This window comes from Megascapheus bottae, chromosome 12 (assembly GCF_031878675.1).
Source record: "Megascapheus bottae isolate mThoBot1 chromosome 12, mThoBot2.hap1, whole genome shotgun sequence".
Taxonomy (NCBI): Eukaryota; Metazoa; Chordata; class Mammalia; order Rodentia; family Geomyidae; genus Megascapheus; species Megascapheus bottae.
Genome location: NC_143520.1, coordinates 5,413,474 through 5,432,363, shown reverse-complemented (window position 1 = coordinate 5,432,363; position 18,890 = coordinate 5,413,474). Strand labels below are relative to the sequence as shown.

The window sequence follows — 18,890 nt, the reverse complement described above, 5'->3', positions numbered from 1 at the left end:
AATAAAAAGTATTGTCCAAAATGACAATATAACAAAAAAAGTCAAAATCTGCCTTAATTGTAATTTTTAAACATTTTATTGCATATTTACAATGTGTGAATCATAAGGACTTACAGTAGAAGCCAAAATTCCCAGCCCTTAAAAATCTCTAATAGGAAAGATTAGATAAACAATACACAGTATCTTTGAACATGGGCACTGGAAATATACACAGGAGTTTTACAGGATAATATAAGTAAATGCTCTATGTAATAGAACAGGAGGGATGGATAAATCACTGCATAAGGAAGTCATCCAACTGTGAAATAACCATGTCTGAGCAGTACTAAATAACAGCATTGAAAATTAGGATTTTTAAAAGGCTAAAATGTCCAGCAAAAGTATAGCTATCCCCTATGCAAAACTGTGAGGTAGAATTCTTCCCTCCCTGTTCTCTGCCTTCCTGACCACTGCCAGAGACTTCCCTGTTCAGGCGGAGCTCTCACACCCACATACCTGGGGCTGACTGTGGCATATGCTTTTAAACCGTGTTCTCCCCCCCCATCCGTCATCACAGTTTTTTTTTTCCATTCTATGATGTTATCTTTTACTTACTGAAAACAAGTGACAAAACTTAGCATCTAAACAAGTCAGTGTTGCTTCTTCTAGCTAATATTCACCCTGTTTCGAGTTTCAACTAGTAAAACTATTGCTAACATCTCAATTGCAGAAATCTCTTGAAAAGCTGTTTTGGGTAGACAGTCAAATAATACTGTCCTATTCAACCAGGAACAATGTCATTTCTACCCCAAACATACTTCTAATATTTCAATTTGGGGAATCATAAAAATAGTTAACACCCTCCTACACAAAAATATAAAATTAAGGATATGGTATAACTGCATTGGAAAAAGAGACAGCGCTGTCTTTTAAAACTATCCTATGACTCAGAAATTCTAACTCTACATATTTACCCTAGTGAAATCCAAACCTAGTTCACACAGACTTATAAACTAATCATAGAAACCGTATTTATAGTTACCAACTCTAAAAATGACTAAAAAAGCCAACAGGAAACTGGATTCAAAGGCAAAAAAAACCCCAAAAAACTGTGATATACAATAAATAGAACACTACTCAGTAATTAAAAAGGAATAGACCAGTAACACATCCAGCTACATTGAACAATATCCAAAACATGATAGTAAATCTTGTTTGAGAACATTATTTGTGCTTTTATTTACATGAAGTGCTAGAACAGACAAAGCTAACATGATGTAGAAAAAAAGGATTTCTAAGGTTGCCTTTGGAGCTAGACAAGATTGATTGGAAAGGGCCATATGGGAACTTTTCAGAGTGCCAATGATGTTATACTTTGATAGCACTGTATGCATTTGTCAAGACAGAATATGAATGCCTGACAATTATTGTGTGAAAACTTTATATCAAAAGAAAAATAGCAATACTGAACCCTACTCAATGATATGGAGGGAAATGCATCTATAGAAGTATACAGATGTCTCCATTTAAAATGAATCAAAAAATAAATGAACTGATGGCTGAATAATTAATGTTTCACAAAATGTTGTGAAATCACAATATAATTTAAGGTTTTTATATGGTGACAGTAATCAAATTCACCTAAGTATCAATTTAGAAATTTAAGTTTCTGAAACTGGTGAAATGATCTATCAGAATGTGAGTTATGGAGTCAGTTTCCTGATTCAAGTGTGGAAGTGATATTTTGATCCTTTTACATCTTTGGAAAGAGAACAATTATTTAATAACATGTTTTTATGAAAAATGTTGACTATGATGAAACATCCTTTAGAGAAAAATCAAGAATATTGCTTTTGCCTGAATTCCTACACTCAAAAGGAACCAAGGTGATGCTTGATCATGGATAGTGAGTGGACCAGTGAATGTATTCTCAGTGTAGGGCACCTAATCTTCCTGTGGCTAAGCAGAGATGCTCTTCGATATCCTGAAGATCAGGCTGTGTCCTTGCCAATACTGCTCAGATGCTTCTTCAAGATTCACTGGGAATCAGCTTCAGAGCTCAAAACCTTCTTTGTCAGAAAGTTTTATACATATCTGACTTAAAAGTCCCTCACAACTCTGCTCTCAATATTTGTGTACTTTTAGCTACATGCTAAGAAATCCTATACTGTGACATATAGGATTCCTATGCTGAAACTTGCTTCATAAACAGAGCTCACAAGAATAACCTTGATACTTTAAGAAGTTTACTCAATGACTTTCAAAATATCTAATTACAGTTTTGACTTCATTTTCATGTCCAAGTTCTTCATGTCCTAGCACAGGTTCTACTTTTTCTTGAAGTACAAGATCTAGTGTTTATTCTCAAGCTTTCACATTTGCTTCAAGCTATTGCAGCAATCAATATTGAGTAACATTTGACATCGTATCCATGAGCAGTCTTTGTATTTATGCAATTTCATAGACTACCCTCAGTTTTAAGTTTGTGTTACAGGGCTAGTTTTGTATAACTAGTCTATTATAATCACTGCCTGAGTGCCAAGATGGTTCTTTTCCAAATATATGTAGCACTATGGTGACCTCAAGTTTTTCTTTTTCACTTAAATATTGGAACACAATAAATATCACAGATTTATGTTTTTCCCCACGTTTGCTACTGATTTATTAATGTATACACCAAGTATGATTTATTTGTGCTAATTAACAGAATTGTGTCATGCCTTGTTGACCTCAAAATAGATTATTTCCATTACTAGTCTTCTATCTTATAGTTCCACCACCTTTCCATAAAATCAGAGAACGTTAGTTTTAATGTCCTTTTAGATAAGGATAAGGGCATCAACCCTATGATTTCTTCAGATATGATATTCTCAGTGAACATTTCTCTTTGACACAGTAAAATGGGGATGAGAGTGAGGGGAGATGAAGCAAATGGGAGCAAACATAAACAATGCCATTTCCTTATCATCCTATGCTTGTCATCTGAGATGCAGAAAGATAAACAAATACTTTCTACTCTAAAATAAAATTACAGCAATGATACCTTCCTCTTTTTATACCATTGTTTCCCAATGCTTTATATATAGTTCAATATTTAAATCATTGATATGACTCTCAATTTCCTAGATTTTTGTCCCACATTTTTTAAACACAAAGAACACAGTAAATATCAAAGCCAGAGTTTTGAAGCCCAAATTCTCTCCATTCTACTCAAAGTAGTTCTTGTCTTAGCTTCTATGATAGTTTTTCCATAATTTGTGATATCATTTGTGCCTCAGCTAAGTCTAGACATTTCTATAGCACACATTAAACCCAAACAAGGTCAAATGTTAAATGTGAATTTTCATTTTACCACATCAAGGTATTGCTAGCCTACATGCCAGCAGAATGTTCTCTACTCAAATGGAATTTTTTCTTCCAGTCCTGGGCTTGAGCTCTGGACCTGAGCACTGTCCTTGGACTTTCTCAAGGCTAGAGCTCTACCACTGGAATCTCAGCACCACTTCTGGCTTTTTTTCTAAGTATGTGGTACCGAGGAATTGAACCCTTGTCTTTGTGCATACTAGGTAAGCACTCTACCACTAGGCCAAACTCCGGTTCCTCACACTGAAATTTTATTTCTAAAACTGAATGGTTAACACTGACAAGTTCATTAATTAGGTCATCTTTATGGCTACGTTCGGCTCACATTTTTATACTATAGAAATTCTATTTGACGACATTAAGTAGGAAAACATAATCATTCATGTCTTCTCACTAATGGTGATATATTTACTAGTGTTTTTTGTCTGTTTTGCATGTACCATTCTCAACAGAGTCAAGATGTAGTGGACTTTAGACGCAATTATATGGTTAGATTTTAATAGCAATAGTGTTTTAACTTCAGTTAGGATGTGAGGACAGGGAAAGTACACCATAACACCCAATCAGCTTCTATTGGCAAGTAACTTTCAATGTGCTAAAGAACCCTGTATTGCTTCTCAAGGGTAGAGTGCACAATGATCTACACACTGTTACCATTGGTTATAGTGGACAGAGATCACAGAATATGGTCTGTTTATTAGCACTATTAGGGAACTGAACTGTCATGCAGACAATCTAATTGTCAAGGTCTTACTAACGAGTACCCTATTAACTACATTAAGAAACAAAAGAGCACATCCTATGTTGACTGATAAGAAAGCAGCAAATGAGTGAGGAATCCAGTTCCTTTATCTAGCAATGAGATTTAGGCTTGCATGAATGTTTATGCTAGCAGGCTCAACTATTTCATCAATATTACCTAGGAGTCATCCTTGCAGAACAAGGTCAATTCTGCTGGATTAGATGGGTGTAAAGAATAGGTGTCAAACTGCAATTTTACACTGATTTATACAGAAGAAAATACATAATAAGAAAAAAAGAAAAAGATCTCTCAACCAAAAAAGCAAGATCAAACAAAGAAATGAAAAAGACACAAGACAAAACGACAGGTTAGTAATTCCCTGAAAATGACTAAACTAAAAGGTTATGGAAGCTGGGCACTGGTGGCTCACACCTGTAATCCTAGCTACTCAAGAGGCTGAGGTCTGAGGATGGTGGTTCAAAGCCAGCCTGGGTACTAACGTCCATGAGACTCTTATCTCCAATTAACTGTCAGAAAACTAGAAGTGGTGCTATGACTCAAGTGGTAGAACTACTAGAAGTGGTGCTATGACTCAAGTGGTAGAACTAGTCTTGAGCTGAAGAGCTCAGGGACAGCACCCAAGCCTGGAATTCAAGCCCCCAAATCGACTGCCTGAAAAAGGTTGTGGGGATGGCCCAATTTGAGGTTATATTTGCAGGTCTATGTTAATTTGTGATGAAAAAAAGCATCTGATTTCAAACACTGTAATCTGTCACTACTTTCAGGGTACACTAAGTGAACTGTCAACACATATAGGACAAAGTCATGTTAGGGCACTGCTGGATTTGCAGTCGAAATGGTACATGTAAAAATAGAAATGCATATAGAAAATGGCAACAACTTTAAGAATGAAGAACAAGGGCTGGAGTTTGACCTAGTGGTAGAGTGCTTGCCTAGTATGCACGAAGACCTAGGTTTGATTCCTTAGTACCACCTACACAGAAAAAGCCAGAAATGGTGCTGTGGCTCAAGTGGTAGGGTTTCAAGTGGCCTTGAGAAAGCCCAAGGAGAGCACTCAGGCCATGAGTTCAAGGCCCAGGACTGGCCAAAAAAAAAAAAAAAAAAGAAGAAGAAGAATATACATTTTGCAAACAACATACCCAACTTAATGTTAACTACTCAATTATAAATAAAATTTCCAGAGTTTTGAATAATATAACCTTTTTTTAATAGGAAATAGAACTTAAGATACATAAAAAGTAATTCATAGGGCACTTAAATCCATTACTTGATGGTATAATTATGACTAAATCAGTTCCTCTTTTAAGCAAAATCATAAAAAGTCTAATAATGCATCTGAAATTTAGAAGATATTGATATTGATTAAAGTAACTGAACATCTAAATTAACATTTTCTGAAGTATGTAAATTGTCAAATGACTTGCTTATAAGGAAATGTATTCATAAGTCACTTCTAACTTGAGGAAATAAATGTGTTTAGACATATTTCAGAATGCAATATAACAAGGATTATGACTTTATATGTCTCTACTGTGGTTATAATGGGATCTACAAAGAAACAGAAAATCTATCACACATGATCAAAATGTTAAACACAGAAAAAGTAGGATAAGAGCCGGTGCGGGTAGCTCACTCCTGTAATCCTAGCTACACAGGAGGCTGAGATCTGAGGATCAAAGTTCAAAGCCAACCCCAGCACAAAAGAACCTGAGACTTATCTCCAATTAACCTCTAGAAAACAGGAAATGGGGCTGGCTCAAGGGCAGAGAGGTAGCCTTGAGCTGAAGAGCTCAGGGACTGCACCCAGGCCCCAGGGGTAGGGAGGTAGCCTTGAGCTGAAGAGCTCAGGAACAGCACCCAGGCCCAGGGGTAGGATTGTAGCCTTGAGCTGAAGAGCTCAGGGACAGCGCCCAGGCCAACTCAAGCTCTATGACCCCCCCTCCCCCCCAAAAAAAGAAAAGAAAAAGGAAAAGAAAAAGAAAAAGAAAAAGAAAAGAAGCAGTAGGATAAAAATCCTTCCCTCAAATAGACCTCACAATATAAAGGTCCAAACTGTAGAACAAGGTTAGCACCATCATGAAGACTGAAAGGAAGAGTCACAAAAGTGCCTACTCATGGAAGTAAAGTCTCAAAGGAGGATTAACAAATTCAGAAAGAACTTCTTGAATGTTCTCAGACGCAGTGGCAGCATAAGTTTTCCCCATTCTGGCATGTTTGACTTGGGAAAATAAGGCTTTACCAAAACTACAATTACTCCAGAAGGTGAGAAATATGATAAATCTCTCATCTACATTGAAATCTCTGCTAGGCAGCTGAAATATATGTATAGCACTTGGGACCAAATATCTGATGTAGGACATGGATATAAAATAGAAACAGTAAAGCTGAGATAGTTAAGGAAGAGCTAGAAGCATTCTGGGGATGACATCTGAGAAGCAGCAGATTTAGGTGATCTATTCTAAATGAGTTACACAACAGCACTCATGGTTATGGCACAGAATGGCATTTTCGAGGGAAGAGGTACTGGAAAAGGGTGTTCAGCAGAGTACATGTTAACAATCAAAAAAGAAAGGGAAGGAACTACAGACTACAGATTGGGAAGAAAAACATTCAGTTCAGTAACTGGAAAAAAAGAACAGTTCTGCTTGAGGGCGTGTAACAGTAGACTGAGGTCTGTATGTGCAGTGAGAGACAGGATGTAGAGGCACGGGCAGGGAATCTCTCCAAGAATGCTGGCAGTGAAGAAGGCTGGAAAGCAGTAGGTTCAGAGAGGTTTTTGCATAAGAGAATACATGAACATGTTTGCGGACTTCAAAAAGAAACCACCATGTAATTCTTTGCATAATATAGTACTGATCACAAGTCTAAAAAAATTTTTACACTTAAAAAACCTTCTGAATTAAAAACTAACACAAATTATTAAATTGTACGCAATTTATAATTTAAACTTGATAAAATGTAAAAGCACTACCATTTCTTAGTAAGTTTTATTTCTAAAGGTTTTATGCTCATGATTAGATAACTTCTTAACTGATTTCTGTCTTTAGTCTGTTATGAGCAATTCAATTTTACTAACAAGTCCTATTTTAGTTCCAGCAATTATAACCCTGACATAGGATGGCACCGAATATAATATATGCCTTTTTCCTCAGCTCTCCTCTCCCAAACACAAACTATTTTCAGGGCAGTAAATAATTTGGACAGTAGTTTTCAAGTTGAAGAAGAGAAGAGTTAAAAATAGTGTTACATTAGTGTTACATAAGCTCTTAAATATCTAATTTATTCTTCACAACTATTTTTATGATAAAACATGCTTATTTATTATATACACATGCGTACATATGAATTTCCTGGTTAAAATACATGCAATCACCATGAGAAAACAATTATTAAACCATCTTCACAATTCTAAGAATGCCCTTTTTTAATAAGGCACTCATGTTTGGAAATAGGATATAATTACCAATTAAATAAGACATTTAATGAAGCTTTTTATTAAACACAAACAACTTTTAATACATTATCAATACAAATAGGAAAATGTCTTTCACTGAATATGATATATCAAAGATCTGAAGAAATTTCTCCATATGGACACAATAAAAATAATTTTGATGAATTACAAAGTAAAATTTTGAGGATGTCACTACTAACAGTGCAACTATAGTCTAAATTTACTACATCACCTGGGAAGGAAGGGCAACTGTGTTTTTTATAGAGAGAATTCCTAAGGTCTTGTTAGCACCATTCAAAGCTTAGTATCAGTTGGGTATCTACTAACTGACAGATCAGGTAAAGCTTGAAAGCAAGTTTTCAGTGTAATGTTTACAAATTCCTTCTTTTAAGTTACCTAGAGTCTACGGTCTCAAAGCATGTTAAATAATTATGCCTTGGTAGCTGGGAGGTGTTAGCCTGTTGATAGAAATGTGTCAGGGGAAGAAAGGAGACTTATCCAGCTGTGAAATGCATCTTAAAGTATTGTGGCCAACGACATGCGGGAGTGCGTGCCCTGCAGATCCGTGGAAGGCTTGTCACTAATTAGCTCTCTGTGGTCACCATTTCAGGATGTCCCAGCTGCTGCCTTTTGAGACTAACTAGTTTCATCCTGTCTCTGATATGCTCCGCGGTAGAAGCCATGTCGCTTGGACTCCCAAAATACTGTTCAGTTCTAAAATCAAAACACAGAACAGAGAAAAATGAGATCACAACAAATTCATTTAGCTACCATGAAGATGAAGAGAAGCAAACTTTCTTAAATATGTGATATATCGTATGTGCAGAAATTAGTTCATTTGTAGACTTCAGTTTACTTTTGACAAAATACAGCAGGAGAAATATTTTTAAATGGTATACAATGTTGAGATCTGATAAATATATTCGTGATACAAATGTCCTATCCTGTGTAGTTATGATAATCCCAATAAACGAAGCAATCTAACATTGGGATATTGTAACATTGGGATAAATATAAGATCTGTACATGTACTTGAGTGCCATGATCTGTGTACATACATGGTCTTTATTCTTTTATCCCAAAAGGACCAGTAAATGACACTTAGCTCTCTGTGAGCTCTCTGTGAAACAAAGAAGGAGAAGCTCCATCACAAGCACAGAGGCAGATGCTCCTGGGCTGATCTGATTAGGAAGATAGACTTACAAGGATGGTGGAACATGAAGTTCAATGACATGGACCAATCAAAGTCACCTCTATGGTATTACCAGCTGAATTTTATTCTCTGACTGCAGGCATATAACCTTAGGCTACTTTTGATAGTTAAACTCTGACTTTGACTAGACATTTTTCAACTATAGACTATAAATAATGTTGTCCTTAGGGAATAAAATAGCATTATTTCAATATCAATTCCAAATAATCATTAGATGTTCATTACACAGCAATGACAATGCTTAGTCTGCAACATATCTGTCTGAAATACTTCACATTGGCTGAGGGAATACTCTATCCCCGAAGAAGTGCCACTATCCCATAGTGTCAACTGCTGGTAAGCAGGGAAGCTGAAACGTTCAGCTCGTGTCCATGCCGCCCTCTACCACACTCCACACAAGTATGCTCACACTTTCAGTTTCTATGTTTAGTAAATATTCTCTTTTACCTCAAAATTATTTCCATAAAGACAGTTTAGATCACCAGGGAGCAACCTCCTTCTGGTTCTTTTACTGGCATGTTGTATCAAATTATTTAGTATGTAATACTGACCATTTGGAATGGAAGAAAATGAAAGTTGCTATCACTTTTATACATGACAAAGTTAGGATGCCATTTAACACAAAAAAGACAGAATGAGTCAGACAGACCTGAGATTCTAACTTCTACACCTACAGACTGTGAAGTACTGGGCGTCTTACTTAATCTTTCTGAGGCTCAGTTTCTGAGCCTCAGAAATAATCATGCTGGTGTGGTACTACTTAGTCAAAAGTAATTAGGGTGAAGTACAAAGGCATTTGTCATTGGTATATATTGTAAGATCATGATTCGGATAGTACCTTTCCTTGTATCCCTGAATGAAGCCTCAAGTCCCACTCTCTTCTTAACATCACAGTCAAGGATCAAAAAAAAAAAATGTTTCAAGCTAATCAATGACTGTCCTTTGTCAAGAAGCAACAAAATGAGTGTCATCAAGCAACATTTATTACTGATGAGTTTGGATTCTTTTCCATTTAAGGCAAATTATTTTAGGAATTGAAGGTGTGAACCAGAGTCAATATATTTGGCTTTTTAAAGAACAGATTTGCAAAGCTGGGCACTAGTGGCTCATATACATAAACACTAGATACTTGTGAGGCTGAGATTAGGAGGATTGTAGCTCTGGGCCAGCCCAAGTACAAAAGTCTACAATACAGGGAATCTGGACATGATGGCACATACTTGTCATTTCAGCAATGGTAGGGCTTGAAATTGATGGATCATGGTCCAGGTATGTTCCCAGCAGAGCCTCAAGCATGAAGCCTTCAATTCAAACCCTAATACTGCCAAACAAATAGTTTATAAAATAGATAATAAGAATAGATTCCTAACAATTTCATTTTATGACCTCAACAGTAAGAAGATAAAATTGTAGAACATGCACTGTACCCATCAGGATAAACGACAGGAACAGTTAATCTATCCAAAAGTGATTTTCCAACTGCCTCAATTTCATCAAACTGCTCTTCATCATTAACAGCTTCAGGTTCTTCTGGACAGTCTTGCAAAATCTGCAACAAATGAATGGACAAGTCAAAAGATAAAGGGAACCATGTTCATATATGTATTCTTGGCATCTACATATCTATCACTGTATAAGATTCTCATAAAGCTTACTCAAGAAATTCTGATAACAAAATGGAGCAATCCCTACTAACAATAAAAATCAGAGAACAAAAAAAGTCTAGAATTATTTCCAAAAGAAATAATTTAATAGAGTACAATTTGGAAAATAAGTTCAACTTAGACTTAAGAAATACTCTCTAACTCATTAGGTAACACTCCTTTGCATGTTCATTTGCTGGCTTGAGATGAAATACAAACTGTGCTTTTAAGGAATATAGAGACCTAAAAAGAAAATAAATTAAAAATAGCACATAGAACACAGACAAATTGATGTGAAGATCTAAATAGATACTCTAATCTGATCTAAGTCAGATCTGCTGACTTAACTGGGTATAATTCAAATACAGGAATATTTATTATCTCTGGGGATACTCTATTCTATTTAAAATGTTAAAATTTAATTTAGCAATTTCTCAATTATTATACAATTTGCTTAAAGCTATGGTTATACTTATGTTTGGTGGTATAAAAAAGAAAGATCAAAAGAAGAATGCTATCTGAAAACAAAAGGCTCTACAAAGTTTTGCAGAGTAAAATGATAGTAAATCAAGTTTATTATAAGCAATGTAAAGGCCAGCTAGAAGATAAAATTTGAATTTCTGTTAAAGACTCTTTTTTTATTTTTTTTGTGGGTTACAGGGCTTGAACTCTGGACCTGGGCACTGTCCCTGAGCTCTTCAGCTCAAGGCTATCTCCCTACCCCTGAGCCACAGCCCCACTTTCCATTTTCTAGTGATTAATTGGAGATAAGAGTCTCACGTACTTTAGTGCTTGGGCTGGCTTTGAACAGAGATCCTCAGATTTAAGCCTCTGGAGTAGCTAGGATTACAGACATGAGCCAATGCGTCCAGTTAAAAACTGTTTAGCTATATTTATTCTTAGTCTTCTAAAGAGCTCAAGACTTTCAAATGTGTTCAGGAAATAGATTTTAATGTTTATTCTTAAAAAGTTTTAAGTGCTGTTAGAAATCAATCCAATGATGGAAGAAATGTATTGTGAACAAAAGAGGATATAGTGGCCCCTAGGTTTATGGTAATGTTTCTAACAGTGTACTGATGATGTGGGCAGGTTTATTTTGTAAGCATTCATCAAGAAGAACATGTAAGGTCTATATACTTTTCTATGCATAGTACACTTCATGATAATAATAATTTTCCATGGAAACAGTAAACAAGTCAAGACATCTTGTCTTATTGTATATTCTTTCATTATTAGAATTATTAGAATGCTGAATTTACTGTGCACAACCATACTTGGCTTCACTGGACCCATTTAAAACAAAACACTGGGTGACAAAGTTGAATGCTCAGGTGAGAAACTAAATATGCTTTGTAACAGAATCTACTTAATTCTTGTTGTTCTAGTTAATAGGCAAGTCTGTCCCTTAGGTTTTCTATATCATCAGACATGTACTTAAAATCCCTTGTAGGTAAACTTTCACCACAGGAGAACAACACAAAATTATCTATATAACAAAGTTCAACCATCAGACAGAGAGTACTGTGGGACCTAACCATAGTAATATAGCAGTGAGGAGTGGAAATTTAATTTGATACCTTTTAGTTTACCTAAACCACTCAGCAGAACTAATGTAAGCTTTAACAAATAAATTAATCATATAATTACATTACTAGAATTAGCACACTTCAAACATTTGCAATGAATAACTAGTAAGACTACAATTGAAAAAAGCAAACCTTTTCAACATTTGAGTGAAAAGCAATAGCCATTTCCAACCTATGCACTCTCTCTTCAGATGCTAATGTAAACTGTTTCCATACTCTGTTCAGGCGAGGAAGTGTATCCCCAGAGGACCTGGAAGTGCAGCGCAATGACTGGCACAACACAACTGTGGCCTGCAGCAACTGTCTACCATAGTCATACGTACTCTAAAAAGGAAAAGGTAAACAGGAAATTAGAGCAAAAGAATCCCTTAGAGGAGAGGAAAAGCGTGAGAGAACCATGGTTGCAATTACATGACAACACAGAAATCATTGCAGAATGAATACAAGGATACTTATAATTATAAGTGATCTGCATGCATAAATAAAGAAGTGGAAGCTATATGTTTACATTTGTTCAAAATATTTTTCTTTTGTAGTATCTTCCCCTCCTTCTGTTCGCCCTATACAAGTCTGCCAAATTCCACTAGCCAAAAAGAATCTGAGCTCACTTATTACCAAACCAAGTGAGTGAAATTATACAGGAAATTATAAACTGCTACAATGTAAGTACATTTTTTTGAAGAAGAAGAGTTTAAGCTATGGATGGCCATAAAACAATTCTTTACTATCATTCTAACAGTAGTGAGAAGTGAGATGCACGAAGCGGGCTTCTAATTTACTGATAAGAACGTATTTTTTCATATTAATTTCTGTGAATGAACAGTTAAGGCATTTATACCTGAAAGAGCAAACCTGCATTTGAGAAAGCCAACCTTTTCAAGTTTATGCTTGCAAGTTTTGATGCACTAGCTGACATTTATTACTTCTCAGATCAGGAATATCAAAACTAACCTTCTCTGACTTGGGGAGTTACGTTACAAAATAATCATGCAGAAAGCGATTCAAACACTGAGCTTGTAGGAAAGGAAGATAACCAGTTCTGTACCTGTGCAACATCAACAAATTTTCTATGCTTTTCCAGTAAAACTTTTGTTTCTTGAGCATCATCTCCCAATCTGATGTGGGTCTTAAGCAGCGCATCTAGAAGTTCAGTTAGCCATTCTACTGCCTAAATGATATATACAATGGACAGTGAAGTTGTAACTCTCATTATAGTAAAATATTTATATAAATCATAATTGATCAATCCATTCAATATAACTTAAGTTCTGTTTAGGGATTAGTGTGTAGTAGTGGAGATTAAGCTTAGAGTTTAACCCTAGTTGGGCAAGGATCCTCCCACTTAAGACAGTCCTAACTAATTCTTTTTCTTTTTGTTTTTCAAATAGGGTCCCATACTTTTGCCCTTGAACCTCAGTCCTCTTATCTCCTGAGCAGCTGGGGTTACAGGTGCATGCCACCATATCCATCATAATAGTTATTTCAATCATTGTGGCACTATATGAATTCTCTCCTCAATTTTATGATCTAAAAACATTGTTTTTTTTTTCTTTTTGGTGGGTCATGGGGCTTTAACTCAGCCTGGGCGGTGTTCCTGAGCTCTTCAGCTACCATCCCACCCTTGAGTCAAGCCCCACTTCCCATTTTCTGGAGGTTAACTGCAGATAAGAGTCTCAGGTCTTTTTGTGCCCGGGCTGGCCTTGAACCTTGATCCTCAAATCTCAGCCTCCTGAGTAGCTAGGATTACAAGCGTGAGCCACTGCGCTCTCTGGTTTGTGCTACTATTGAAAGTATAAATTACCTCTACATGAAGCTCTGATATTAATACAATAACAACAAATTGCTTATATGGTACTTAAAGTTCTCTTGTGAGTAGAGAGCAGCCTGTATTCTGGGGTGTTACTAACATTCTAGTCAACAATAGTAAGCAATAAACACCCCCAATCTCTATTCAATGAATTTCACTGACAGAATAAGTCAAATGAGATCAGTAAATTAACTGGAAATGCTCAGTTTCATTCTTCATAAGACAAACTAAAATCTAACAGAATAAACTTTCTTAGAATCATGAGAAATACACTATAACTTATCTTAAGATAACTACAGTCACCTATGGAAACGTAATCATATGAAGAAGTTACCTGGGCAGCGTCTTCTTCACATTTAAACAACTGCACCATTTGAAGCATCTTTAACCTTCGCACATCTACCATGTCTTCACATCTAACAGACCCAAAAATAAATTTAGCTTATCATCTGGGTTTTGATGATGATCTACTTATTATCATCTGACACACGTTTTACAGTATACTAGGTTCTTAGTCCTACACTATTAAGACTGCATCTATTTTGTATGGACTTGTAAAAATTTAAAGGACATTTAAACTATATCTATGTTACATTAAAACCTCAAAATACCTGAATGTTACTGAATGACAAACCTCCTGAGGATTGCATGGACTCTGCAAAATATTGAAGCAAAGCGTAAACGCAACAGTACACTAACCCCTCCCCAAGAAATCTCCACTACTAATCTGCATTAAATAAGCTGCAAACAAAAATATAAAGTTCTTCAAATGCTAGCTGAGAGGATAACGTCCTAAGGAAATGTTTAAATGATCAGTTTCCATCAAATTATGTTATCTGACACAATATTTAATTTTGAATTAAAATAAATACCTCTACCTGCATGGCTAAGGAGAAAAAAAAATTCCACTGATCTTTAGGTGATGGCAGATTCTGCTGGATTTTATACATATTTTTTTCTTATGTAATTTTAATTTTTTCCTTTGTAGCGCTTTCAAGTTGCATTGGCAAACTAAGTTACAAAAGAAATCCTCAAATTCCCAGTTCTGTACTAAATGATATGATAACTCATTAAGTTGCATTGGCAAACTGAGTTACTAAAGAAATCCTCAAATACCCAGTTCTATACTAAATGATGGGATAACTCATTAACTCAATAGCTAATCCTTCTATAGCAAACATGAGCTCCATGGATATATGACATTTTCCAAGACACAAGATGAAAAATGTATCAATATACATGAAATTCAGCAAAAATGTCAAACCAAATGAAAATAAAAAATCACATTTCTTGAAAGAAGTTTTTTTCTTATGGTAAAGCAGAGTCACATAGTACAAAATTTGAAATAGCTGAGTAAAACTGAAATCTTTACTATCAAGTAAAAGGAGAAAAGACACTTGCTAGCTAATAAATTGTCTAATAGGGTATTATAATTACATATAATTACATTTTTCATTGAACCTACTATATGCCTATAATAGGTAAGAACTTTTAGTTTGCATGTGAATAATTTAACTTTCATTTTAATATCCTGTTATCTTGGTAAATTTAACATTAATAGACAAACTTTGCCTTTGTTTCCTAAGCTGCATATCTTCCATCACTCCTTGTATGTGGTCCACATTTTCTTTATTTTCAATAGTTACATCCTTTCCATAGGCCCAGGATGCCTGATTGGAGAGCTGGTCCAGGAGACCTTGACCTTTTTCACGTAAACCTTGTAATCCTACATCTAAAAGAAGAGTTTAACTTGAGTTAATCTTTTAAACAACCAAACTGTTTTCCCTTTCTCAAATTTAAGTCCTCTCAGTAGACAGTGACCTTGGATTCTAAATAATCTATAAAGTTTAATAGCTTCCTACAATAACCGATGTTGGCTTGGAGTCTTTGAATATCTCAAGTAATAAAACTCTTTTAAATGAGCCTTATGTGCAGCACTCTCTCCTCCCAAATTCTCTCATAAGAGAATATAATCTCCATAGAAAATAACTACTTTTAAAAACTGAAAGCAAGAGCGGGGAGCAGTGGCTCATGCCTGTAATCCTAGTTACCCAGGAGGCTGAGGCACTAAAAAGTTAAGCAGTCCATGAGACTCATCTCCAGTTAATCATCAGAAAACTGGAAGTGGCAGTGGCTCAAGGAACAGGGTGGTAGCCTTGATCTGAGGAGCTCCAGGGACAGGGTCCAGGCCCAGAGGTCAAGTTCCACAACTGACCAAAAAAACAAAAACAAACAACAACAAAAAAAACTGAAAGCAAGAAGAAAACAAGAGAATTTCCCTTCCTGTTTTACATGTTCCAACTTCATAGATAAAGATGCAACTATTATTTTCTCAAATGAATGAAATTTACAAGGTTACAAAGCACTCTAAAGTAAAAAGACTGAACACTGTTAGTTACAAAGGTCAGTCCAGCTTACAATAATTATAGAAAACACCATTTGAACATTTTTTTAAAGCCAGTCCTGGGGCTTCTGAACTCAGGGTCTGAGCACTGTCTTTCTCAAGGTTAGAGTTCTACCACTTGAGCCACAGCACCACTTCAGGTTTTTTCTATGAATGTAGTACTGAGGAATGGAACCTGGGTCTTCAGGCATGCTAGGCAAGCACTCTACCACTAGGCCAAATTCCTGGCCTGAACGTGTTTTTAACATTCCAAATTAGATATGTATAGAAAAATTATCTTTTTAGGGAAAAGTGTGGTTCAAGAAACTTTTAACATTTTTCAATAAATTTAAGAGTAAATTTTATTTGGCATACTAAACATGTATTTTGCATATATTTGATTAACAAAGGCTTAATTAGTAAGTAAAATGCCATTATAAAGTTTTTAAAATCAATTCCTTGAAGTTATTTTCCATAATTAATTAATCTGGTTCATCTACATGTCATCATTTTCCCAAAATTCTCTGCCTTAAGTTACAGTGTCTTCTGTCCTCTTCTGGCATCAACAGATACTTCCTTTCGATTTTCATAGTCCCATGTAAGGAAGTTCCTACTACTATTCCTATTGTAGAAACATCTAAAAAGTATTGAGGCCAACTGACAGAATTAACTTAATGAACTGGACTATACCTCCCTTGGAGAATATATAACCCTGGAAAACATTCCCAGTATGGAGAAACAAATGCACAGAACCAAGCCAACTATTTTTTTTTTCCAGCACAAGGTTAGCATGTAGCAACAGCCAAAAAAGAAAAAAAAAGCATGGCATAAAACACAGTTTGGGCATACAGGGTTCACCACAGAACACCGCACAACTACTTACAGTTTATGCATGCACTAGAAATAACTGTGTATCCTAGTGTATGCAAGACACAGCACCTATAGGCATGGCTGAATAAACAATTAAGGCCAAAGGCCCAATGAAGGGAGAAGTGACTAATCACCATGCAAAATAAAAATTTTAGCACATATTATACTCCCCTGAGGGAAGGAAACCGTTTTATGCTATTTATTCCTGTGTTGTTTGCAAATAATTAGTTCAGTATAAGTTAATTGTCTAACCATAGTAATGATATTTTTTAAAAGAACTTTTACGTTTCAGCATTTTAAAATTCTGCTTACCAACACTTTTCAGCTTCTCTTCAAGTAGTTTTAAAGTTTGCTGAATCGATGCTCCATCAGCTGGTGCTACATCTACGCACAACATCCCTAATAAGCCATCCAACTGCTGAGACAACTAAAGCAGAGGGACACCAAAGAGATAACCCTGATATCATCAGCATCTAAAGTGTTCAATGATTAATGAGGTTTATCTAATGAGATCATCACAGTTACCCTTGAAACGACTATGTTATTAAAAGACAAGAACACATGTTATCTGGAAGATGGAAGATGGAGCACAGAGATGCATGCACGATGAAGACAAGTAAGTATATCCAGGTCACAGAATGCAAAAAATTATCGATGCCTCCATTTCCATCTTTGTTACAAAGCATATGCACTTAGAAACAGTCAGAAAAAAAATGTATCTATTAGCTTAAAACATTCTAGATAGACATTAAAAGATTTAGCTGCATGCAGAATGACTTAAAATAATTTCTTAAAGAATTTTATCTCATTATACCCACCAGCAAATTATTGTTGGAGAAAAGTAATTAAGAGGCATGCAATCCTGCAAAAACCATATAAAGACTGTTCAGATCATCTGAACTAAAGAAAAGCAAATAGAACACTTACATCTTGGGCAACACCATGAAATTCAAGAGCTGCTTGTAAGAGATTTTGTCTGAATTCCAGCTGACTGGCCTGCCGGTAGCAAACATCACTAAGTTGTTGCTGCAAAGACTTGAGTTCCACAAGATCTTCCTCATCCCCCGCATTCAAGAGTGCTGCAATTTGTTGGTTTAGCTCCACATACACTGCGAACCATTCCTGCAATGGCGATATGGCGAAGTAAAGATCAGATTGGTTCCTGAAGGATGGAGTTGATAAACCAGAGAAGCCAAGGATCTTAAATAAATGCTTTTCTAAGGCAAAATTATTTAAATTAATGATGAAAAGTTTCCTACAACCCAGTCCTTCCACTGTCATCTCTGGAACTCACTGCCAATACCAAAATCTCCTGTATATTACTCTGGCTTTGAAATAGTTCTGAGTGAAACCTGTCCACTCACTGAAAACACAGACCTGCAGCTCTTTTGAACCAACTACTATTATTTTTGGCACTAACCATACCTCAATCCTAGAGGTCAACTTGTTCCTCAGTATTGCCTCAAAAGATTATTTCTTCTCTCTCTGCTTTCAAGATACCAGATCACCTTTGAAGTGCAGGCTGACAAGTTTATCCCTCCAGTTTTCCCGTTGCATACCCTCATCCAGAGGAATATGGCGAAGGCCCTGACCACTTCCTTTCCAGGTCAGCCTTTGTAGTGATACCTCTACAACATTGACATCAATCCAGATTCAGTTCCTTGACTCCTTCCCTCCCTTCAACCATCTTGTCCTATCATCTCAGCAACCTACTCTACTAGCCATAGAAACTGATCTTATACCACTACAAATTTCTAAAATCCTAAATTTCACAAACACTATTTTCTGACCTCTAGGTAGTAACTACAAATCTCCTCTTCTAGATCAAG

The 18,890-nt window shown here is 35.8% G+C and overlaps 1 protein-coding gene across 5 annotated transcripts in view; it reads right to left on the bottom strand.

Moving 5' to 3' along the window:
- Window positions 1-5,344: 5,344 nt before the first annotated feature.
- Sestd1 (SEC14 and spectrin domain containing 1) overlaps window positions 5,345-18,890 on the bottom strand; it is a 102,820-nt gene continuing 89,274 nt past the window's right edge. For all 5 annotated transcript variants that reach the window (XM_090342537.1, XM_090342538.1, XM_090342540.1 and 2 more), the window contains 8 exons: window positions 17,989-18,183; window positions 17,374-17,488; window positions 15,381-15,540; window positions 14,143-14,224; window positions 13,047-13,169; window positions 12,134-12,325; window positions 10,200-10,321; window positions 5,345-8,273 (listed from right to left, as the gene is read on the bottom strand). In XM_090342537.1, coding sequence (XP_090198663.1) covers window positions 8,144-8,273; window positions 10,200-10,321; window positions 12,134-12,325; window positions 13,047-13,169; window positions 14,143-14,224; window positions 15,381-15,540; window positions 17,374-17,488; window positions 17,989-18,183 — 1,119 coding nt within the window. In that variant the 3' untranslated portion in view covers window positions 5,345-8,143. The remainder of the gene's footprint in view (window positions 8,274-10,199; window positions 10,322-12,133; window positions 12,326-13,046; window positions 13,170-14,142; window positions 14,225-15,380; window positions 15,541-17,373; window positions 17,489-17,988; window positions 18,184-18,890) is intronic.